Here is a 24,476-nt window from a genome sequence, read left to right as displayed (position 1 = left end):
AGATGTTTGCCCTTATTTCAAATGTGAATCTCTCACTAAAAAGCTTTTACCCTCTGATCTTGTCTTCTGTCAGAAAGTTTGAAGTTAGTAGCACAGGCAAAGCTAGAGAAGCTAAGTGAAAAACAAATTTGTCAGCAGTCGGCTTTATCTTAGTTAACCAACACCAGATCTCTAGGATTACTACGGGATTTGTTCAAAATGGTCGTTTTTGTTCATGACTTCAACATGTGTGTAGCTGTGGTGGATATTATTGAGAGCTCTCTGCAGAAGAGTAGCAAAACAACTAGGTTTTAGGTCTTGCATCACTTACAATCCCAGGATAGAAGAAGTGAGATGATGATGATCCTGCAGTGGCTGGGGGGGGGGGTCTGTTGCAGAGGTGATAAGCAGTGAATGATGGGGGCCAGAGAGACAAGCTAGAGAACCAGATTGTGAACATCCTACCTTGCTAAATAGCAAGGTCCTTTCTTGATTTCCTGGAATTCGTGGTGGGCCAACCTTGGTTTTAGAGCACTCTGTTTGCTCTTGGGATGGATTCCAGAGAAGTTCAGGAATTCATTATTGTCCCAAATAAGAACTTCCTTCCCCCTATACAAAGGTAGCCACACAGTGCTTCTGGCAGGGCCTCACTCCTGGATTGACAGGTCTTGCACTCAGTCACTCATGCCCTGGTCATCTCTCATTAGGATTAATACAATGCACTCTACGTAGGGCTGCCCTTGAAGAGTATTCAGAAGCTACAGTTCAGAATGCAACACTGTAAACAGTTCATCAGGCCCCCTAGGCTGGCACTGTCATGGTTCCAACAGATGAAACTCTTCAAAGAACTTCGAGGCATTGTTTACCTTAAATAATCTTTATTCGTGTAGCATAGCATCGGCAGGTACATGGTCAAAGCCGAAATCTGAATTCCCCTCCCCTGAGCACATACTAGCAAAGCACAATTCCCTCCTCCAATTAACAGTCATAAATCACATTCTCCAATTAGTTTGAAATGCAGGCTTTCCCTCCTGATCTCTAACCCGCCAATTCTTACCATCTCTTATTTCAAGCTCTGAATTCACACACTAGTACAATATTGTTATGTCTAACTAAACTCCCATCACATTCCGCCTCCTCCCCCAGCATCATCTAATTCTAAGAGTAAAGCATAAGAAAGAAAAAGGCTGCATCTTCATATGTTGTCAAAGCAAGAACATCCAAGGTTAGCAGCATTGACAAGGCACAAGTAATACCACTATTATGTGAGCTGCACTGATTGTCGTGCTTCCAGGTCCAATTCAAGGTGTTGGTGACACCATTAGAGCCCTTTAAGGCATGGGTCCAGGATATCTGAGGAAGCATTTTGCTCCAATGGGATCAGCCCATCTCACTCATCAGGCTGCAAACCCCTCAGCCAAGGAATTTTGGTTGATGGGGTCCAGGGGAAGATACTTTTCTGCCACAGCCCCCACTCTGTGAAACACAGAGGAGAGATCTCTTCCCACTCTTCTGGTCTTCTGGAAGGACCTTAAAACCTGACTTTGCTGGTTGGCTTGGGCCCCGATGGGGTACGCTAGGCTGGGGGTGATTGGTGCAGTGAAAGAGAAGAGACCACCCCTCTCTGCACAAGACCTTGAGGTTTGTTTTTTTAACCTGTATCGAATAACTTTTGGAATTTTCAATGGTTGTTATAATTTTAAATTGTTCTTATATTTTATTTTTACTGTACTGTACGCCTCCCAGAGTTGCTCTGGATCATGAGATGGGCAGCACATAAATTTAATAATACATAAGTAAATAAAAAGTCAGGCATGAGCAGATGACAGCTGATCTGAGATTAGAAGACAACAAGGTGAGCTTTGGGGGAGATCCGGATTGTACCCTGGTTGCTTTGAGACTCAATCTTATTAACAGCTTTCAAGGTGGAAGGTCCAATTAAGATGATTCAGGATGTTTACAGCTGATGTTGACCTGCGGGCGGCTAAAACTGTCCACTATAACTGGGCTTTTCAACCTTTTCACCCATTGTACCACTTTTAGGATATGGCAACATCCGAGTACCACCAGTTGCCTAGCAAGGTGTCAAAAACTTGACCCAAAAAAAGGAAAAAAGTGATAAAGTACAGGTAGTCCTCAACTTACAACAGTTCGCTTAGTGACTGTTCGAAGTTACAATGGCACTGAAAAAAGTGCACCCCAAGCCACAGCTGAGCAAGACACCTGCCTGCCCACCCAGTTTTTCATTGTTGTGAGCATATCTGTTGAGGATTGGCAGCGGGGGTGGGGTGGGGGGTGTTTGGTTTTTATTCCCCCCATCTGCTGGATGGTTGCAACAGGTTTTGGTCACATGACCCTGGGACACTGTGACCGTCATAAATATGAATCAGTTGCCAAGCATCTGAATGTAAATCGCAAGACCCTGGAGATGCTGCAACATTCCAGCTGATCGGCGCTTCTTCTGCTGGCGCTGATCCTGGTGCTTCCGCTGAGCCCTGACAGCCCCGAAGAAGCACCGATCAGCTGGAAAGCGGCACTGATCCTGGCACTTCCGCTGAGCCCTGACAACCCTGCAGCTCCAGCCATCTCTCGCTCAGGCTTGTATGGTGCTGCCACCGGTTCAGCTCATTCCCCTCCCCCACTACCACTTTTCTAGGATAGTCGCGTACCACCTGCCAGGTGCCAATGTACCACAGGTGGTACCCATACCACTGGTTGAAAAGCCCTGCACTATAATATGAAAACTACTTTTGTCAATGCTGCAACAAGCCTCAACAAGTTCCCAACTACAAATTCAAAGTTCTAGTTTTAACCTATCAATGTACCATAGCTTGACAACTACATGTCTGGGGATCACCTGCTTCAAATAGAACAGACCAGATCAGATTGTTTGGCCAGAATGGGATGTTGAAATTCCCTGTAAGCCAGAGGGTTTTAAATTTGATATTTTTCATGATATTTCTCCTTTATTTTTATACCTTTTCTCCCGAAATCTGAACGATGCTTACCATAGTAACCCCGTGGAGAGATGGATTATTTTGTGCGGCTTTAAAGAATGAAGAAGGAGGAAGCAATTGAATTAGGTCTGTGTCAAGGGTGAAGATTTGAATGTTTCTATGGTTAGCTTCCCCCCCCCCTATTGTACAGGATTTATAGTCAAACTCCATAAACTACCAGAAGTCTTTGGAGACTGGTGTAAATGATGTAAAATGAATACGAGCATAAAGTAGTGTCTATGGAGATTCTCAATCATCCAGGTCATGGTTGTCCCACAGCTGTTTTTCAAAGGTAACTGGTCTTTCTTCGTTCTTTCTGTTCTCAGAAGCTTCTTGGATGAGAAGCTAAACATTTTCAAAAGAAAAAATCCAACCAAGTCCATTTGCCTTTTGAAAAGCACCTTTGGGACAGATTAAGAATGGGGGAACATTAGAATTTTAACTCATCTTATATTTATGAATTAGAACTGGGACATAAACTTCATACAGGCAGTCCTCAACTTACAACCATTTTGTTTAATGCCCACTTGAAGTTAAAAGGCATTGGTCACCACGATGTAAAAAAGATGTTGAGACTCTAGAACAGTGTTTTTCAGCCTTGACCATTTTAAGGCATGTGGACTTCAACTCCCAGAATTCCAGTCAGCCTTGCTGGCTGTGGAATTCTGGGAGTTGTAGTCCACATGCCTTAAAATGGTCAAGGTTGAGAAACACTGCTCTAGAAAGAGTACAGAGAAGAGCAACAAAGATGATCAGGGGACTGGAGGTTAAAAGATATGAGGAACGGTTGCTGGAATTGGGTATGTCTAGTTTAACGAAGAGAAGGACGAGGGGGGACATGATAGCAGTGTTCCAATATCTCAGGGGCTGCCACAAAGAAGAGGGAGTCAAATTATTCTCCAAAGCGTTTGAAGGCAGGATAGGAAGCAACGGATAGAAACTAATCAAGGAGAGAAGCAATCTAGAACTAAGGAGAAACTTCCTGACAATTAGAACAATTAACCAATGGAACAACCTGCCTCCAGAAGCGGTGAATGCTCCAACAGTGGAAGTTTTTAAGAAGAGACTGGACAGCCATTTGTCCGAAATGGTATAAGGGTTTCATACCCAAGCAGGGGGTTGGACTAGATGACCTCCAAGGTCCCTTCCAACATGATGATGATGATGATTACTTAAAATTGGTCCTTCTATTTACAACCATTGCAGCATCCCCATGATTATGTGATCAAAATCTGGGCTCTTGGCAACCAGCATATATTGGCAACGGTGGCAGGATCCCTGGGTCTTGTGATCCACCATTTATGGCCTTCCCAACAAGCAAAGTCAGTGAGGTAAGTCAGATTTGCTTAATGACCTCCTGATTCACTTAAAGATTGAAGTGATTCACTTAATAACCAAGGCAAAAATGGTCGTAAAATTGGGTGCCACTCACTCAACAATGGTCTTACTTAACAACAGAAGTTCTGGTTCCAACTGTGGTTATAAGTCAAGGATTACATGTAATGAATAAATGAATGCTCCCCCAATGCAGAAAACTAGGCTTTCAGGAAGACCTGCAGTTAGACAATGCAACGAGGAGGCTTTTTTTCTCACCGGAAAGGGAGTCTCATACAAATAGTAGCCCCCAAACTCCTTAGCACCTACTCCATGTCCAGCAGGCCAAGTCCAGAACTTGGCCTCGGTAACAAGAGATGCATTTAGCTGTAGCTATACTCCGGGGTGGGGTGGGGGTCGAGGGTGGTGGGTGGTCTCTTGCTGGAAAAAGCAGTAAACCCAGCTTGAGTTTTGCCAAGACAAATGAGACCGGCGGTGAAGTATTTTGTACATTAACAGGGAAGATAAAATATTTCCACTGGCCTTATATCAGCAATTCTTTTACAACTCCCATTTTAATGCTTAACTCAGTCAGTTTCTATGGAGATGAGAGCAGTAAGCGGTGGACTTTTGCTTTGGTCTCCTTGCTCTGTGCATCAGCCACTTATTACAGCGAGACACATTACAGTGGCGAAGGACTTTAAGCTAAGCACACAGTCTGGAGATGATGGCCGGCATCTGGGTAACCATTGTCGTCCCACTCACTGTGACTCGAAAGCTCTTCAGACTGTGTCTGCTTCCCCACCCCCCACCCCCATCAACTCATCTGCTCCAGCACTTTGCAAAATCCCATCAGGCCCAGCTCAAAACTCAGAAACAGAAGGAAAAACTTCTGTAATGAGCAGAGAGGAATCCTACCGGTTGTATAAATGGAAGGCAGTCCTTGACTTACAACCACTCGATTACAAGTAACGTGAAGTAATCATGGTGCTGGAAAAAGAGTTATTTACAAAGGGTTCCCGCGCTTAGGATCCTCTCAGCATCCCCACGGTCATGTGATCGAAATTTGGGCACTTGGCAACCAACTGGTATTTATGACGGGTTGCGGCATCCCAGGGACACGTGGTTTCCATTTGCGGCCTTCTGACGAGCAAAGTCAATTGGGGAAGCTGGATTGGCTGAGTAAGTGCATGACTGACTTAATAACTTTGGTGGCTGACTTGACAGCCGTGGTGGAAAAAGTTGTAAAATTGGATGTGACTCACTTAAGGAGTGCCTTGCTTAGTAATGCGAGTCCCAATTGTGGTCCTAGGTGAGAGCTACATATAGTACAAGCTGAGCAATGAGTGAGAAGCCAACAGAGGGTCACAGTGAATGTCTTGGGTGGAGTCCAGAGCTGTGGTAGCACAGTGGCTAGAAAGGAGTATTGCAGGCAAACTCTGCCCACAGCCAGGGGTTCGATCCTGATCGGCTCAAGTTTGATTCAGCCTTCTATCCTTCCAAGGTCAGTTAAATAGGGACTCAGATTATTGAGGGCTGTAGGCTGATTCTGTAAACCACTTGTTGTTGTTGATTCTGTAAACCACTTGTTGTTAATTGCGAAGTCGTGTCCGACCCATCGCGACCCCATGGACAACATTCCTCCAGGTCTTCTTGTCCTCTATCATCTTCTGGAGTCCATTTTAGTTCACACCTACTGCTTCAGTGACTCCATCCAGCCATCTCATTCTCTGTCGTCGCCTTCTTCTATTGCCCTCAATCTTTCCCAGCATCAGGCCCTTCTCCAGTGAGTCCTTCCTTCTCATTAGGTGGCCAAAGTATTTGAGTTTCAACTTCAGTAAACCACTTAAAGAGGGCTATAAAATCACTGTGATGCAATATATAAAGTCTAAGTGCTGTTGCTATCTTGGTGTAAGCTAGAGGTGATAATTCTAGGTTTCCTTCACATGTGGTGACTCCCAAACTGTTTTCGGGATTTTTCTAGGGGTCACTTGCAACAAGATGAGATGCTGGGGAGGATCCACAGGGATAATCCAAAATGGCAGCCACAAATGAACATTTACAAATGTGCCCCATATTTACATGTCTCATACACAGGGCATTGACTGCACAGTTAAAGGAGCCTTCTATACTTTTTGCATCCTTTCCTGTGAGGGGAATCTGTCCCAAACACTCCGCACAGGCTTAGGACCTCCATCTTCCTACTTCTTCTTTCTGAATTCTGGTGCCTGATGTCATATTTCCCCCTCCCAATGAAATAGTTTTGTCTAAGGCAGGTAATTAAGTTGCCATCAACTGTTTGAAAAAAATAATAATACAGATGACAATCTAGTTGAGGCAAAACAGGAGATCCCTCATTCCAATAACACCAGTTTTTTTTTTTTCCTTTTTCCTCAGGTCTATTAGGTTCAAGTGTTTCTGGAAAATGTCACACCCAGTATTTTAGAGAGAAAAGGGAGGGAGGGAAAAAAAAGGAAGAAAGGAAGATGGAGAGATGGGAAGGGAGGGAGGGAAGGGGAAAGGGAGGGAGGAAGGAAGGAAGGAGGGAGGGAGGGAGGGAAGGAAGGAAGGAAGGAAGGAAGGAAGGAAGGAAGGAAGGAAGGAAGGAAGGAAGGAAGGAAGGAAGGAAGGAAGGAAGGAAGTAGAAGAACTAGAGAATGGAAACTTCAGGCCATAGAAACCTAAACAAAAGCATCACGGGAAAAGACATAAATCACAGTCCTGCAACTCCTGAACTTTCCTTGCCAACTTTAATGCACTGGGTTCATTCTTCCCAAGCCTTTTTGTCATGTGGGGACTGAGCCCCTTGACCCAGTCAGACAAAAACAGTTGTTGAAAGGACTTGTTTGTCTGACTTTTGACCAAGACAATCCAGAATCAGAAACAATGGTCAATTTCACTGCTTCTGAATCCTATTCTCTGCTGTCCATTGAGGGGGGGGGGGAGAAACAGGAAGGGTGCTTATATTTCTGCAGACAGTGACCCAGCTGGTCACTCACTTAAGAGTCATCAGTTAGCCTACAGACTCGTGGGGTCACATTCCTCCAAACACAATTGCTGACAAGAGATAACACATTTTCCTGCCCAAGTTGTGGTGAGAAAAGTAAGTAAAATGTAGCAGAAGGCCAGAAAAGTAAAGTGCAGCAGAAAAAAAGAGAAAGTTTGAGGGGCTGCCGTAAGGAAGAGGGAGCCAAGCTATTCTCCAAAGCGCCTGAAGGCAGGACGAGAAGCAACGGGTGGAAACTAACCAAAGAGAAGCAACCTGGAACTAAGGAGAAACTTCCTGACAGTGAGAACAATTAACCAGTGGAACAGCCTGCCTCCAGAAGTGGTGAATGGTCCAACACTGGAAGTTTTTAAGAAGAGACTGGACAGCCATTTGTCTGAAATGGTATAGGATTCCCTGTCTGAGCAGGGGGTTGGACTAGATGACCTCCAAGGCCCCTTCCAACTTTGATGTTCTAATTTTAAGTATGTTTTTAGTCCTTGAATTATGACAGTTGGGATCAGAAATTTTGTTACTAAGCAAGCTGTTTGCTGAGTGACTTGTGCCTGATATTACTTTTTCCCCAGGACTGTTAAGCAAATCAATGCAGTTGTTAAGTGAAACACATGGTCATTAAGTGAATCTGGCTTCCCCCATTGACTTTGCTTATCAGAAGTTGGCTGGAAAGGTTGCAAATGGCATTCAAATGACCCCAGGATGCTAAAACTGTCATAAACACATGTCATTTGACAAGCATCTGAGTTTTGTTCCTGTGCCCATAGGGATGCTGCAATCGTCATAAGTGTGAGGACTGGATGTAAGTCACTTTTTCACCTCTGTGGTAACTCTAATCAGTCACTAAATGAATGGTTTTTGGTTGAAGACTACCTGTATCAGCTATACAAGACAGCTGTGTATGTGAGATGGGCAGTTACGTAAATTTGATAAATAAATAAGCCAATGCCCCATAAAGATCAGTACTGTTTTTACTCTTAACAGCTGGTAGTAACAGAATCTTGCAAATCTGAATGTATTTCTTCCTTCCTCTCCTTATTGTGTGTGAATTATGGATAGGTTTGTCTGAAACATTTTTTCTAAGGTTCTTCCTTAGTCCCACCTGAAGCCCACTTATTTTAAGCCTTGCATTGAGAGTAGCTTTTTGTCCTGTCAAGTTAAGTCCTCTCTGTCTTCCCATTACAGGGACAGATAGGGAAAGATGCAGGGATGGGAGTAGGAGAGGGAAGGGACAAGAAAACAGAAAGGGATAGGGTTAGGAAAAAAAGAGGGGGGAGAAGAGGAGGAGGAGGGGGAAGGAAGGAAGGAAGGAAGGAAGGAAGGAAGGAAGGAAGGAAGGAAGGAAGGAAGGAAGGAAGGAAGGAAGGAAGGAAGGAAGGAAGGAAGGGACACTGATATGGATGGAAGGAATGATGAATGGAAAAAAGGAAGGGACATAGGAAGGAAGGAAGGAAGGAAGGAAGGAAGGAAGGAAGGAAGGAAGGAAGGAAGGAAGGAAGGGACACTGATGTGGATGGAAGGAATGATGAATGGAAAAAAGGAAGGGACATAGGAAGAAAGGAAGGAAAGAAGGAAGGAAGGAAGGAAGGAAGGAAGGAAGGAAGGAAGGAAGGAAGGAAGGAAGGATTCTTTCACCAGGTGACAAAATTAGTGGACCAGAGGAATGCTGTGGATATAATTTACTTGGACTTCAGTAAGGCATTTGATAAAGTAGACCACAACTTACTACTTGATAAGATAGAAAAATGCGGGTTAGCCAGCATCACCACCAGATGGATCCATAGCTGGCTGACCAACCATACTCAGCATGTGGTCCTCAATGGAACTGCATCCACATGGAGGGAAGTGTGTAGTGGGGTGCCCCAGGGCTCTATTCTGGGCCCAGTGCTCTTCAACATCTTCATCAATGATTTGGATGAGAGAATAGATGAGAAACTCATCAAATTTGCAGATGACACCAAGCTGGCAGGAATAGCCAACACTCCAGAGGACAGGCTTAAGATACAGAAGGATCTGGACAGACTTGAACACTGGGCACTAACTAACAAAATGAAATTCAATGGTGAAAAAAGCAAGGTTCTACATTTAGGCAAGAACAAATACATAGGTACAGTAGAGGTACTATCTTGCTCAATAGTAACTGTGAGAGAGATCTTAGAGTCCTAGTGGACAATCACTTAAATATGAGTCAGCAGTGCTAGGCTGCATTAACAGAGGGATAGAATCAAGATCACGTGAAGTATTAATGCCATTCTACAATGCCTTGGTAAGGCCACACGTGGAATACTGCATTCAGTTTTGGTCACCACAATGCAAAAAAGATGTTGAGAGTCTAGAAAGAGTGCAGAGAAGAGCAACAAGGATGATTAGGGGACTGGAGGCTAAAGCATATAAGGAAAGGCTGCTGGAATTGGGTAAGTCTAGTTTAATGAAGAGAAGGACGAGGGGGGACATGATAGCAGTGTTTCAATAGCTCAGGGGCTGCCACAAAGAAGAGGGAGTCAAGCTATTCTCCAAAGCCCCTGAAGGCAGGAGAAGAAGCAATGGGTGGAAACTAATCAAGGAGAAAAGCAACCTAGAACTAAGGAGAAACTTCCTGACAGTGAGAACAATTAACCAGTGGAACAATCTGCCTCCAGAAGCGGTGAATGCTCCAACACTGGAAGTTTTTAAGAAGAGACTGGACAGCCATTTTTCTGAAATGTATAGGGTTTCCGGCCTGAGCAGGGGGTTGGACTAGAACAGAGGCCCCCAACCTTTTGGGCACCAGGGACCGGTTCCGCGGAGGAAGGTTTTTCCACAGACCGGAGAACGTGTGGTTTTATGTGCTGCATTCCACAGATGGGGCTTTGCTTATTTGTGCGGATCGGTTTCTGGCATGCCGCGGCCTGGTACTGGTCCATGGGCCGGGGACCCCTGGACTAGAAGACCCCCAAGGTCCCTTCCAACTCTATTATTATTATTATTATATAAGGAAGGGAAGGAGATGCAAACAAGAGGGAAAAGAGAAGGAAAAGAAGAAGAGAAATAAAAGAAAGGAGAAAAAAGAGGAGGAGGAGGAGAAAGAGTAATAGCAGAAGAAGGCAGAGGAGAAAAAAAGAATCAGGAGGCAGGAAAGGAGAAAAAAGGAGAAAAAGGAAAAAAGAGGGAGAGCAGAAGAAGGAAGAGAAGGAAAAATAGGATGAAAAGGAGGAAGAGAAAGAAAAAAAAGAGAAGGAAAAGGAAGAAAGACACCCCTCACTCACCAGAAATCAAAAAAAATGAAGACATTCCAGGAAATCCTGACCTCATTTGCACACAAGACAGGACTACATCCACTTTGCCTCATTAGCCACCATTGTCCTTGCACAGTTTCTCAGTGGATCTATGTCCCTTAATCACCAAAATTGTCCACCCCCCAAGATAAAGAAAAGCACAAGAGGGGAAAGCCGACTCCCATAAAACTGAGACCCAGAAGACAAAAAAAAAAAAAAAATCTCTCGACTACCCTAACAAACCTTCACCCCCTCCCAGCCAAGTAGAACATCTTATTTTCCTTGGATATATATGTTGCAACCAGCAAACTACCGAACAAGCACTTATGGCTACATTAGGAGCATCAATATGTCAGGCAAAAATAGCTCTTTTATTTACTGAAATATCTACAGTCAAGCCTCACTAATTCTCACTTTGATTATCTGCAGCCTTGATAAAGTCAGCTTGCTCTGTTCCAACTGAGATTTAATAGAATGGCCTCCCCTATCGCTGAAAGGAAATTTGCTGCCAAAATTGTAAGCACTGTGTTCCTTCTTGGCTGCAAATCTTATTAGTAGCATTATTGTTTTTACAACTGAAAAGGGGGGGGAGAGAGGGGGGGGAGAAGGAGCCTTATTATGACACCTTTATATATGGGCATACCCAGAGACACTGGGGTGATCCACTGGGTTTTAAATAAAAAGTGTCAGATGAAACGAACAGCTACATTTAGGGCTGCGGTGTTTTGGACTTTTATTGGACTTGACTGCTTAACTTGCTAATTTGCAAAATTCAAGCATCTGTTGCAATGGATACCCCAGCCATTAGCATGAATAACTGATGCTTGGCTTTGGTTTCAAATCCATGCTAACGTGGAAAGAAAATAAAGCATTTCTTTGCTGGTGTTAAATCTTCTCTAAATGTCCACCTCTTCTAGTATGGCAAGGTGCCCTGGGGGCAGGGTTCAAAACAACCCCACTGGCGCCAGCAATCCCATGATCAAAGCCCCTCCCCTTTTTACCTGCACTGAGGCAGGTAAAAAGGGAGTAGGCCTCTGAAAAACATAGCTGCCACTGTCATTTTGATGGTTTTTGACCTCCCCAGAGCCTGGAAGCCTGACTCTCTAAATTCTCTTAAATATGATGTGTAAAACCCACTTTTTAGCTCCCAAATCCTAATCCTGTGAAATATGGCAAGGTGCTTGCTCTGTTGGTTTCCTTTTTAAATCATGAGTTGGTTCCTATACAGAAAGCTAAGGCATGATAGGATTAAGGGTCCTTGGTACTCTCCGAGCTTGCTGTTTCTTGCAGATGTCTCATTACCCAACTAGGTAACATCATCAGTGCTTTGGGTAATGAAACGAAGTAAACAGCCAAGCTCAGAAAGCACTAAGATCCCCTCATTTCAACCCTCGACTACAAATAGCAATAGCAATAGCACTTATATACCGCTTCATAGTGCTTTACAGCCCTCTCTGAGCGATTTACAGAGTCAGCATATTGCCCAGGTCCTCGTTTTACCAACCTCGAAAGGATGGAAGGCTGAGTCAACCTCAAGCCCACCAGTTTGCCTGCAATATTGCATTCAAACCGTTGAGCCACCATGGTTCTTCTCCAAATACTATCCTCCATGTTTTAATTTGTTTGCTTGTTTGTTCAATTTCCATGGCTGCCCATGTCAGTCAGTGATGAGATTGCCAAAAGAGAAATTTTGGCTGACCGCTTGAGTTTGAATTGATCAATTGCTTATCAACTGCAATAGATAACTACACCACCGGCCCAAATTCTTTAGGAACACAAGTTGGAATTTAAAGCCTTGCCTTGCATCATTGCAGAAAAACAAATCAATAGTTTTGCAATTGCTTTGCTCTGCAGAACATTTCATTCAGAAGTTGACCAACATCTTCAGATGGCCAGTAATGGTATTTCAGACTTGCAAGATTGAGGGCAGACTTGTGAGGTAATACAGGCAAGAGGTACACTCAGAAGTACTAGCTCTAACCTGACTGTAAGGTTACATTAACACATAAAGAAGAGGGAATTAAACTATTCTCCAAGGCGCCTGAAGGCAGGACAAGAAGCAACGGATGGAAACTAACCAAGGAGAGAAGCAACCTAGAACTAAGGAGAAACTTCCTGACAGTGAGAACAATTAATCAGTGGAACAACCTGCCTCCAGAAGCAGTAAATGCTCCAACACTGGAAGTTTTTAAGAAGAGACCGGACAGCCATTTGTCTGAAATGGTGTAGAGCAGTGGTTCTCAACCTTTTTATACCGGCAACCCCGGTCATGAGGGCGTGCCACACATGCGTGGCGCGCCCCCATGCGCGGCGGCGCCCCCATGCGCGGCGGCGCCCCCATGTGCAGTGCGCATGCGCAGCGCACACCCACGCACTGTGCGCGTGCACGTTGGTGCCCCCATGCGTGGCGGCCATGCGCGGCGGTGCCCATGCGTGGTGCGTGTGCACGGCGACGCCCCCATGTGTGGCGCGCGTGCACGGCGGGGTGCCCATGTGCAGCGCACATGCGCAGGGCCCCATGCATGGCGCACATGCGCGGTGGTGCCCCCATGCACAGTGCCGCCAGCTGAGGAAAAAAATGGCGGATCACGTTGTTTGGCGACCCCCGTGAAATGGTCGTTCGACTCCAAATGGGGTCGCGACCCACAGGTTGAGAACCGCTGGTGTAGGGTTTCCTGCCTGAGCAGGAGGTTGGACTAGATGACCTCCAAGGTCCCTTCCAACTTTACTACTATTACATTACATTACAATATTGCAAGTCTGAAAGTACATTTCTCCCCCCTTTAAAACTAGGGAGGGTTTCTTCTGAAATGTGATTGCCCCCATTCCTTCTGTGGGCTCAGCTGCCTCTTATTTAGTCCAGGGGTCCCGTGGACCAGTACTGGGCCACGGTATGCCAGTAATGCCCCATACGCAAGATGCAGGCAGCACACAAAACCACACACCCTCCGGTCTGCAAAAAACCTCTCTCCACAGAACCGGTCCCTGGTGCCCAAAAGGTTGGGGACGTCTGTTCTAGTCTGTAGCTCTTCCTCCTATCTCCCAAGGTCATTCCTACATATCATTATAAATACAGGTAATCCTTGACTTACAACCACAGTTGAACCCCCCAAAACCCTCAGCAGCTAATGACAGATTTCCCACACTGTGTTGCATCATAAACTACAATGGTTGAGTTCAGTCAATCAATCAGAATAGAGCTGAAAGGGAACTTGGAGGTCTTCTAGTCCAACCCCCTGCTCAAGCAGGAGACTGTAAATCATTTCAGATAGGTGGCACTCTTTTCTGAAAAACCTCCAGTCACGGAGCACCCACAACTTCTGAACGCAAAAGCCATCCCACAGATTAATTGTTCTCACTGTCAGGAAGTTTCTCCTTAGTTCTAGGTTGCTTCTCTCCTTGATTAGTTTCCATCCTTTGCTTCTTGTCCTGCCTTCAGGTGCTTTGGAGCATAGGTTGACCCCCTCTTCTTAGTTCATATATGCTAAGTCAAAACCACCGCATTATGGCCTAATGCCATATGTTCCATTATATAGCTTAAAATTCAATATTCAAATCCTTGAGGGGTTGTCCCAGCAAGAGGGTAGTCAATTGATTATCCATACCATCTGAAGAAAAAAAGAGAGCCAGAGAGCAAAACCTTTAGATGGGGAAACTTGGAATAAGAAGGAATGTCCCAACGTGAGAGCTATTAATCAGGGGAAAAACTTGTTTCCTGCAATTATCAGTGCCCATCACTGAAGGTTCTCAGTCCAAAGTATGGAGAGATATGAGGGCCTTGATGGGAACTAGATTAACAGGTCTCCAAGGTCCCATTTCTATAATTCTATGAAAAATATTACTTCCCAGTATGAGGAATGCACCTACATCCTCGACTTATGACCACAACTGAGCCAAAAATTTCCACTGGCAGCTCTTCAGTGAATTTTGCCCCATTTTACGAACTTTTTTTTGCCAATTGTTAAGTGAATCTGGCTTCCCCCATTGATTTTGTTTGTCAAAGTCCAGCTGGGAAATAGTGATCATGTGACGCCGGGATGTGCCAGATTGTCAAATGCCTGAATTTTGATCACATGACCTTGGGGATCCTGCCATTTTGTCGTTAGTGTGAAAACTAGTCATAACTCACTTTTTTCAGTGCCGCTGTAATTTCGAACAGTCACTAAAGAAAAGGGTTGTAAAGCAAAGAACACCTGTACTTATTTGCTCAGTTCTTCAATGGCTCAAAAGTGAATAAGACGTCTAAGCATAGATAAAATGAATGAGAAGGAAGGAAGGGCAGGAATTTAAAGCTTTCACCCTACTCACATTTCCCATTAACCAAGCTGGCATTCAAACAAGAAAATTATTGTGCTTGTTAAAGTTGTTAGGCCATTTTGTAGGGCCTGCGACGTGTGCATCTGTATGTACGCGCACCTTTTGGCTTAATTAACCAACAAGCCAAGCATCTCCAGTTTTAATAGATTGCTAAACTACTCCAGCATTTTAATGTGGCCATAATGGCTTCTTACTGTCTGTTAGCACATACTTAAATAAATACATCTCCCGAGTTATTTCAGTCATGCCCGCTGCTCTGGATTAATCTTCCTTTTCTAAAAGAAATACTTCCATATCTTCCTTTATCTCCTCTCAGTGGTGGTGGTGGGGAGGCGGGAACCACCAGAGAGTGAGAACTTCAACAGATTTCCTGGAACAAAATGCAGAAAACTTCATGGGCTCAGCTGCTCATTCCAACCTCGCCTAGATGGATAATGAGCAAAAGTTAATTACCATTGGATGGCCTTTTTAACACCCTATTCATTTGCAGCTGATGGGAAGAAGGATCAGCTGCTTCTGGCCAGCTCTTCCAAACCTACATCATCGTCATCATGATAAATGTGGGCCTTCAGCAAGAATCCCAGTCACAAAAGACAGGAATCTCCTTCCGCTTAGTTAGTAAAATTCTCCACGGCTTTATATGTGCAATGGGAGACGGTTCCTCAACCATTTGATTTCCACGTGTTGCTTCTCTTCCTGGGACCTGTGTTGACTAAAACCAGTAGGAGCTAGATACCACCTCCCACTCCTCTTGTGACAAGACAAAGACTGAGAATTCTTTTGCTCATACACCATTCTGTCTACAAGTTCAGCTGGTGATGGCCACATGCAGATGAGTTGCAAGCTGATAAGATTCACCTGGCAGATGCTAGGGAGTCAGCACAAAAGAGATCAGCGGGAAAGGAATACGGGCAGCAAACATGTTGGAAACTTCCTCTTGCAATCTCACAATCAAGAGTTGCTTGCTTATAGTTATACTCAAACTCAGGAGTGTCAAACTGCCGGCCTGCGGGCCAGATGCATCATGCCGAAACCGCGCCCACCCCATTGCCGGCAATGGGAAAAAAAGTCATGATACGTCACGGCACATTTATTTATTTATGAGACTTATATACCGCTTTAAGTGCAAGCACTCTCTAAGCGGTGTACATCAGTAAGCAATGTATATATATATATTTACATTGCCCCCAACAATCTGGGTCCTCATTTTACCTACCTCAGAAGGATGGAAGGCTGAGTCAACCTTGAGCCAGTGAGATTTGAACCGCTGACCTGCTGAACACAGTCAGCTAAAGTGGCCTGCAGTACTGCACTCTAACTGCTGCGCCACCTCGGCTACATCATGTAACGTTGCGGGTTTGACACCCTTGCTCAAACTGTTGGAAGAATATTACCTGTTGTCAGACTTGTTCATTACCAAGAGAAGCGACAGATGGAAACTCTTAGGAAATTTTGTCTACTGTCTACTCACTGCAGAATGAAAGCAGGAGAAGGTGATGTAAAAACCGAACACGTTTAACTCAAGGCTCAAGGTGGACTCAGCCTTCCATCCTTCCGTGGTTGGTAAAATGAGGACCCAGATTGTTGGGGGGGGGCAATAGGCTGACTCTGTAAACTGCTTAGAGAGGGCTTATATGCCCCGTGAAGTGGTATATAAGTCTAAATGCTCTTGTTATTGCTATTTTATACATTATGGGTGTCAATGCTGCTAATATCGGATGCTTATTTTGGATGTATAGCAATTGCTGGAATTCTTTCATTATTGGCAGCCCCCAACTTACAACCAGTCATTTAGTGACCACTCAAAGTTACAACGGCACCAAAAAAAAGTGGCTTATGACTATTTTTCACACAACCGTCGCAGCACTCCCATGTTCATATGATCAAAATTCAGATGCTTGCAACTGATATGTATTTATGGTGGCTGAGCTGTCCCAAGGTCACAGGATTCCCTTTTGTGATCTTCTGATAAGCAAAGTCAACGGGGAAGCCCAGATTCACTTAACAACTGTATTGCCAACTTAACAACTGCAGTCATTCACTTGTGGCAAGAAAGGTCGTAAAATGGGGCAAAACTCACTTAAACAGCGTCTTGCACGGCCATGGAAAATTCGGGTTCAGTTGTTGTAAATTGGGGACTACCTGTATAGTTTCTTCTTCTTCTTCTTTTTTTCTAGAATAAAGACCCTTATCAGGAGTTCCTGGACCTTTGTTCATTATTTCCAAACAAGCCTGTTGAGGATAAGTTGATAGACCAGGAATGCAGCATATCTAGCAAATTGTATTAGAGGAATGGTATGTTGCTTTGATGATCAAGTAATTAACAAGTCTAAGAGGATGTGCTCCTTCAGAATTGCACAATGGTTGTGGGCCCTACAAAGCAGAACAAATTAAGAAACTGATGGCTATGTAGGTCAGGACTATTTTTATTGTAACAGCTACAGTAACAGAATCTCAAAAGATTAAATGTGTTTCCCCCCCCCCTTTCAGTTATTTTTGTGTGAACTAGAGAGGGGCTTCTCTGCAATGGTTTTTCAATTTTTTTTTCTTGGTCCAAGCTCTGTCCCGTCTTATCTGACCACTGTCTTGGTAGTCCTTCATGGCCATTCCCCCGTCCTACACAGCAGCACCTGACTCACCCAGCAAAATATCTGATGTTTTTGTACAGTGGTACCTCGGTACCCGTCATTAATTGGTTCCAGGAGTTGAAACGAGTAGTAAAAACAACGAGCAGAAAACACATTTTTCCCGTAAGGAATAATCTAGTTGCAATGGTGGTGAACCTTTTAGAGACTGAATGCCCAAACTGCACTCAAAACCCACTTATGTATCGCTGGGAGCCGGGTGGGTGTGGCCCGCTGGGTAGGTGTGGCCCGCTGGGTGGGCATAGCTATGGTGATCATGGCAGACTGGGTGGGCGTGGCCAGCGCAGGGGAAGAAGCAGCGAAGAGGCTCCGTGCCCAGCCAGTCCAGCCCAGCCCAGCTTGGATACATGGCCATGGAGCGATTTTGTGGCCCCCCAGCGGCCCGATCCAGGCTCCCAAGGGTTGGAAAAGGACTCCAGAGCCTGGATCGGCTGGGGGGGGGGCGAAATCACTCTGAATGCATACCTGGACTCTTGCTCGCAGCTTCCGTTCATACAACCTGCGTTGTATGACAAAAAAAGCCCTGCCTCCACCATCCAGCCCGGATCTATCCAGCTCTTGCAGCTGTTCTGACTCTCAGTGCAGATGCAGAGAGAAAGAGAGCGAGAGTACTGGTGCATGTAGAGAGGGGGAGGGGAGCGGCCCGGCCTCGCCTCCCTCTGGGGCAATGGTGCACGTGCCCACACGGACAGTTCTGCGTGCTGCCTGTGGCACACGTGCCACAGGTTCACCACCACGAATCTAGTGAGTCACGAGGCAGCTGATGACAAGTTCTAGCTTGCGTGTTGAATACCAAACAAACGACGAGTACCGGGATAAAATTTTTGCATCAAAATGTGTTGAATATCTAATTCTGTGAGTTTCAAAACAGTTGAATATCAAGGTACCACGGTGTATGTGCAAAGTACAGGTAATCCTTGACTTGTAACAGTTCGTTTAGTGACTGTTCAAAGTTACACAGCCCTGAAAAAAAAGAAGACCATTTTTCACACTTACGACTGTGGCAGCATCCCCATGGTCACATGACCAAAATTCAGACACTTGGCAAATGACTCCTATTTATGATGGTTCCAGTGTCCCGGGAGTCATGTGATCACATTTTGCGACCTTCTGACAAGTAAAGTCAATGTGGAATCCAGATTCATTTAACAACCATGTTACTAATTTAACAACTGCAGTGATTTACTTAACAAGTTTGGCAAGAAATGTCGTAAAAAGGGGCAAAATTCACTTAACGGATGTCTCACTTAAACAAAAGAAATTTGGGGTTCAATTGTGGTTCTAAGTCAAGGATTAACTATTTTGATTTTAGATCGAACATTCAGGGGGGAATCTAGAATATACAGGTAACCATCTGCCTACAACCAGTTGCTTAGCAACTATTCAAAGTTACAACAGACTCCAAAAAAGGTACTTATGACCCACAATTCTAATAGCCCCTCCTCCTCCTCCTGGTCATGTGATCCCATTTTGGGTCCTTGGCAGCCCAACTTGCATTTACAGCCATTTGCAGCATCCTGCAGTCACATGACCACAATGTATGGATGTTTTCTGCTGGAAACTAGCTTTTACTTCCAGTTTCCAGCAAAAAAAAAAAAAAAAAAATGCCCATTGTGGGCAATGCGTTCGCATAATGACTGCAGGATTCATTTAACAACCGCTGCAAAAAAGATCATAAAGTTGATGTGGTCATATGATGATCCGTTTAACAATCGGCGCAACTTGCAGCCATAATTTTGGGCTCAATTATGGTTGCAAGTCAAGGACTACCTACAGTGTAACTATTTCTAGTAAACCACTTGAGACTTTGATGATCAGCTATGTAAAAAAGTTAAACAAATAAATGTTCTCAGCAGCAGTTTTAGTGACACCCCAGAAATTCATGTAGAGGCCTGTTTAAAGCTATTTATATCCTTAGCCATGGTCCAAATGGATATTAGAAACAAAGCTGGCTCAGTACCAATATCCAATTTTCATTCCAGGATTGATGATGAATCATAGTTTGATTTAAAAACTATGTTCCCTATACAGGAAGATCTCAACTGATGATCACAATTGGGACCAAACTTTCTGTTGTTAAGCAAGTGATTGCCCCCAATTTTTTGACCTTTTTTGCAACAGTTGTTAAACGAATCAACAGTAACATCTACACAGCGAAGGTTAGGAGTCAATATCAGCAAGATGACTTAGGGAACATCACAACCCAAGCCCCCACCTCTTTTGAACTGCACTCTGAAACCATCACACACCATCAACTGTCTACACCAATCTGGAGCCCTCCTACAGGCACTGCTGAATGTCAAGGACTGTAGAAATTGTGTCTATGTAACTTGATGCCATACAGAAATAACACTTTTCCATAAATTAATTCTACCCATTCAAAAAACAACAACAACAACAAAACCCAATCACCAGATGCTGCAGAATCAGCTATGGGGGAGACAAAACTTACATGGATGTATATAAACAAATACAAACTCATGTAAATCTTGCCTTTTGAAGGTTATTTATATAAAAGTGTCTTTTTGCATTTCTTTTCTCGCTGAAAACACCTATTTTGTATACCCTGAAAGCAAACTGGAGGGGCTCTGATCAAGACAACACTTCACACAGTTATTTTACAGAGAAGACAGCACTTAACCTCTGGTCGACTTTGAGGTTTATAAAAAGAACCATCACTTAAATGAAAGCTGCTAAACTCAACAGAACAGAATCAGATAGACAAGGAGATGCAGCCTGTTAAAAACAGAACTAAACTGACTCATCAGATTATCAACTTCCCTGGCAGTTTTCTGGATTATTGGCAAACTCTCTGGCTTCTGCCACTGTGATGCTCATGGAGGAATCCATACTGCCAGCAGGCAAAATATACAGATTTCTATCACAGGAAAATGAGAGAGGCTAGGGAGACACAGTATGGGGACAAAGTTGTCTTCTCCATAACACAGGAAGACTATGATTGACATTTTACCATCAAGGTAAGTAGAGACACAGCACGAGGAAGACAGGCATATGGATAGCCCAAGGGTTTGTCCAATGTAATTTGATATTCCAATTCTATCCCTGAGAAATTCATCCAAATGCACAATGGCAGACAAAAAAAAAATGTCCATCTGCATTAATCTCTCCTTCAGCTAGGCAGTCAAAATTCAGTACTGGCTTTGAGTTCTACAGCACATGTATAACTCAAGTAGCAAGCTTGGGTCAGTGCATTCATAATACATCATAAAATGAGGTTGGGATTCACCAGGAAATACATTTTTGTGGGAAAGTTGCTTCTTCAACGAATGCTCTAAAACAGGGGTCTTCAAACTTGGCCCTTTTATGACTGAATTCCTCAGACAGGTACGCCAGCTGAGGAATTCTGGGAGTTGAAGTCCACAAGTCATAAAAGGGCCAAGTTTGAAGAGCCCTGCTTTAAAATATAGGTAAGCAGCCTGATGGCTCCCAGATGTTTTAAATATATGCCTCACACAATCTGTCCAGCAGCAAGGGACTGCGTAGTTCAAAACATCTGGAGGGCATCCAGTTGCTTGCCTCAACCCTAAAAATATATATTATGTACATAGACACCACAATGCACTCACTTTTCATTTGTTCTGTCTTCTCATAGCTCCCATTCTCATACAAATCTGATATGCATCCTAGCCCAGTGGTGGCGAACCTATGGCATGCGTGCCAGAGGTGGCACCCAGAGCCCTCTCTGTGGGCATGCGGGCAGTCGCTCCCCCCACAGTCTCCTCCTCACCAGCAGTCCCCCCCCCCCCGGAGGAGGGTCGTCCCTGAGGACAGCCCTCGCAGAGCAGCACAGCCAAAGATATGGCAGCCGGGCAGTGGGGTCAAGACTCCGCCCTCACACCCCATCACGCACAGGTGAGCGGAGAGCATGGCCACCATGGTGCTGCTGGGCTGCCTGGGCAACCTACTGAGGCAGGCCGTGAAGGTGGTGGGTGGTCCTGCAGGCAGGCAGGTGGGGCAGTGCAGGGGGTGAAGCGGGGGCAGGGCGGGGCAGTTTTGGGCACTCGGTCTTTAAAAGGTTTGCCATCACTGTCCTAGCCATTCCTCAAAAGGACTCAACATCTTCCAAATTCATTACAAATGAACAATTGCCATAATTCCTACAGGTAGTCCTTGACGTTTGACCACTGTTGGGACAAAAATTTCCATTGCTAAGCAAGGCGGTTGTTAAGTGAGGAGTCCTTGGTGCTCTCTGAGCTTGATGGTTTTCTTGCAGATGTTTCATTACCAACAACCATCATTGGTTGTTAAGTGAGTCATGCTCAATATTATGAGCTTTCCAGCCACAGTTGTTAAGTGACTCACCAAAGCTGTTAAGTGAATCATGCTGTCTTTAAGAAAATTTGGCTTCTCCCATTGACTTCCTTGTTGGAAGCCAGCTGGAAAGGTTGCCACTGGTGACCACATGATCCTGGGACACTGCAACCATCTTAAATACATGCCAGCTGCCAAGCAACTAAATTTTGATCAAGTGACTCTGGGGATGCTGTCACAGTTTTAAGAGTGGTCGCTAGTCATAAGTCACTTTTTTCAGTGCTGTTGTCATTTCAAATGGTCATTAAATGAACGGTCAAATGTCTACGGTCATCCAGGCCACGGTTGTCCCAAGGGTACTTTTTCAAGAGACAACTGGACTTTCGTTGTTTTTCCTTGAAGACGTTTCGCTTCTCATCCAAGAAGAGAAATTGAGAATGATGAGAAGCGGAGCATCTACAAGGAAAAAACAAAGAAAGTCCAGTTGCCCTTGAAAAAGCACCTTTGGGATAAATGAATGGTTGTAAGTCAAGGACTACCTGCGTGACTGTTGTAATTTCAAAGCAAACAGGACCAAGAGAAAAAGAATAGAAAGGGCACTTCCTCACCTGAGTTGCGCCTGCAGCTGGAGTCGCAGCTAATCGGGGCCCCGGTGCTGATTTCACGACATCGGTCAAGGACACTCCTGTCTCTGCCACGAGTCCTACAAGAAGATCAATGAGAAGAAACAAAATGAGGGATTGTCTGAACTCCTTGGCAGATGTACACGTTTCATTGATCTTCCCCAGACGGGTCAGTCTTCAAAAGTGAAGGATAAAGTGTAAAGATTTTATTTTCAAATGCACGGATCTAGGCATGTGGGGTCTCAGAGATCACATCTGGGTCAATAATTCAATTTGTCCCATGGAGGGTAAAGCTAGCCACATAGTTGCAAGTTCAACAGTATCAGTGATGGCTGAAGAATGATGATAAGGCAGCCACGGGAAGCGAACTGATGAAGAAGGAATAAATTGAAGGTCCAGGCCTGTTTTTCTTTTAAAAAAGGAGCATCACAAAGGGAAAACTTTAGTTCAGCCTGATAAACAAGGCCACAGGCCAGGATTTGGGGCCTGATCCAGAGGATTAGCCCTATTAGTGCACCCATTCAAACACACTCATACAACTTGTCTTGTGGTACACCCCTAAAAGAAAACTACTTTGGGAGGGTGGGTTTTTGCTCGCCATAAGTCTAGGCCAGGGTTTTTCAAACTTTACTTGACCCTTGGGGATTCTGGGAAAACACAGGGCTCTCCCACAAAAGTGGATTTATCATTAGCAGCTACAACCATATCTTTTCATAAGCCTGGTGACCAGAAATGTATTGCTCTAAGAAACATTCTCCAATAAAAAAAAATGCACAGATAAAGTCCTATTTAAAACAAAAAACAAAAAAAACCTCCCACCTTCCTCTTCATTATTGTGTAGTTGTGGTTATCTCAGCTTCCCCAACATAGCAGCCTCATCCTTCATACACAGGCTGCCCTTCAGGGGATGAAGACTAGGAGTGATAGATTCATGGAGCCACACGGCCAACTTAAGCAGAAAAGGCCATGGGGGAAAGGGCAGCCTTTTTTTCCCTTTAAGGGGCCCTCCTCCATGGCATTTCACATGGTTAATAAACCACCTACTCATCTCTGATCCCTTTGCAAAGCAGAGAGTCCTCCACTTACAACCACAACTGAGTCTAAAATTTATGTTGCTAAGTGAGACATTTATTGAGTGGGTTTTGCCCCACTTTTACCCCATTTCTTGCCACTGTTGTTAAGTGAACCACTGCAGTTGTTAAGTTAGTAACACGGTTGTTAACTGAAACCGGCTTTCCCCCACTGACTTTGCTTGTCAGAAGGTCGCAAAAGGGGACACTGCAACCGTCATAAATATGAGACAATTGCCAAGCGACTGAATTTTTATCACAGGAGCACGGGGACACTACAATGGTCGTGTGAAAAATGATTGTAAGTCACTTTTTTCAGTGCCGTTGTAACGTTGAACACTCACTAAATCAGGGGTAGGCAACCTTGGCTCTTTTATGACTCGTGGACTTCAACTCCCAGAATTCCTGAGCCAGCCATGCTGAGGAGAAAGAGAGAGTTTCTATGCTGGCTCAGGAATTCTGGGAGTTGAAGTCCACGAGTCATAAAAGAGCCAGATGAATCGTTGTAAGTCTACAACTACCTGTGTGGACCATACCAACAGGAGCGGGATTTGCAAAAAGCTGGAATGTAGAACTGGGGTGCTAGCAGACCAAGGTTGAAGGTTAGGGAAACAAGGTGGCCCAATGAAAGGGGGAAAAACACCCAGACCCCTGACCTTCTGCCTTACTCCAAATTTCTCTTGGAGGCGAGACCCAGGAATCATTGCTACCCATGAAACACCAGGATAGTCTTTCATGAGCTGGGATGGCATAGTGGTTAGAATGCGGTATTGCAGGCAAACTCTGCCCAAAGCCTGGAGTTCAATCCTGATGGAGTTCAAGGTTGATTCAGCCTTCCATCCTTCCGATGTCAATTAAATGAGGACCCATATTGTTGGAGGCAATAGCCTGACATTGTGAAGCACTCAGAGAATGCTGCAAAGCACTGTGGGGAAATATACAAGTCTATAGCTACTGCTGTGAGAATGTCCCAACTCCAAAATGAAAAATCTTGAATGGAATAAG

The 24,476-nt window shown here is 44.6% G+C and overlaps 1 protein-coding gene across 3 annotated transcripts in view; it reads right to left on the bottom strand.

The window, feature by feature from the left end:
- XYLB (xylulokinase) overlaps positions 1–24,476 on the bottom strand; it is a 140,486-nt gene that overhangs the window by 3,386 nt on the left and 112,624 nt on the right. For all 3 annotated transcript variants that reach the window (XR_005557297.1, XM_039348414.1, XM_039348412.1), the window contains one exon: positions 22,387–22,481. Coding sequence is in view for 2 of the 3 variants with exons in the window: in XM_039348414.1 (XP_039204348.1) it covers positions 22,387–22,481 (95 nt within the window). In the remaining variant the exon portion in view is untranslated. The remainder of the gene's footprint in view (positions 1–22,386; positions 22,482–24,476) is intronic.

Source organism: Crotalus tigris, unplaced genomic scaffold (assembly GCF_016545835.1).
Source record: "Crotalus tigris isolate CLP2741 ecotype Arizona unplaced genomic scaffold, ASM1654583v1 scf7180000018151.1857312, whole genome shotgun sequence".
Classification (NCBI taxonomy): Eukaryota; Metazoa; Chordata; class Lepidosauria; order Squamata; family Viperidae; genus Crotalus; species Crotalus tigris.
This window is presented reverse-complemented; position numbering and strand designations above follow the sequence as displayed.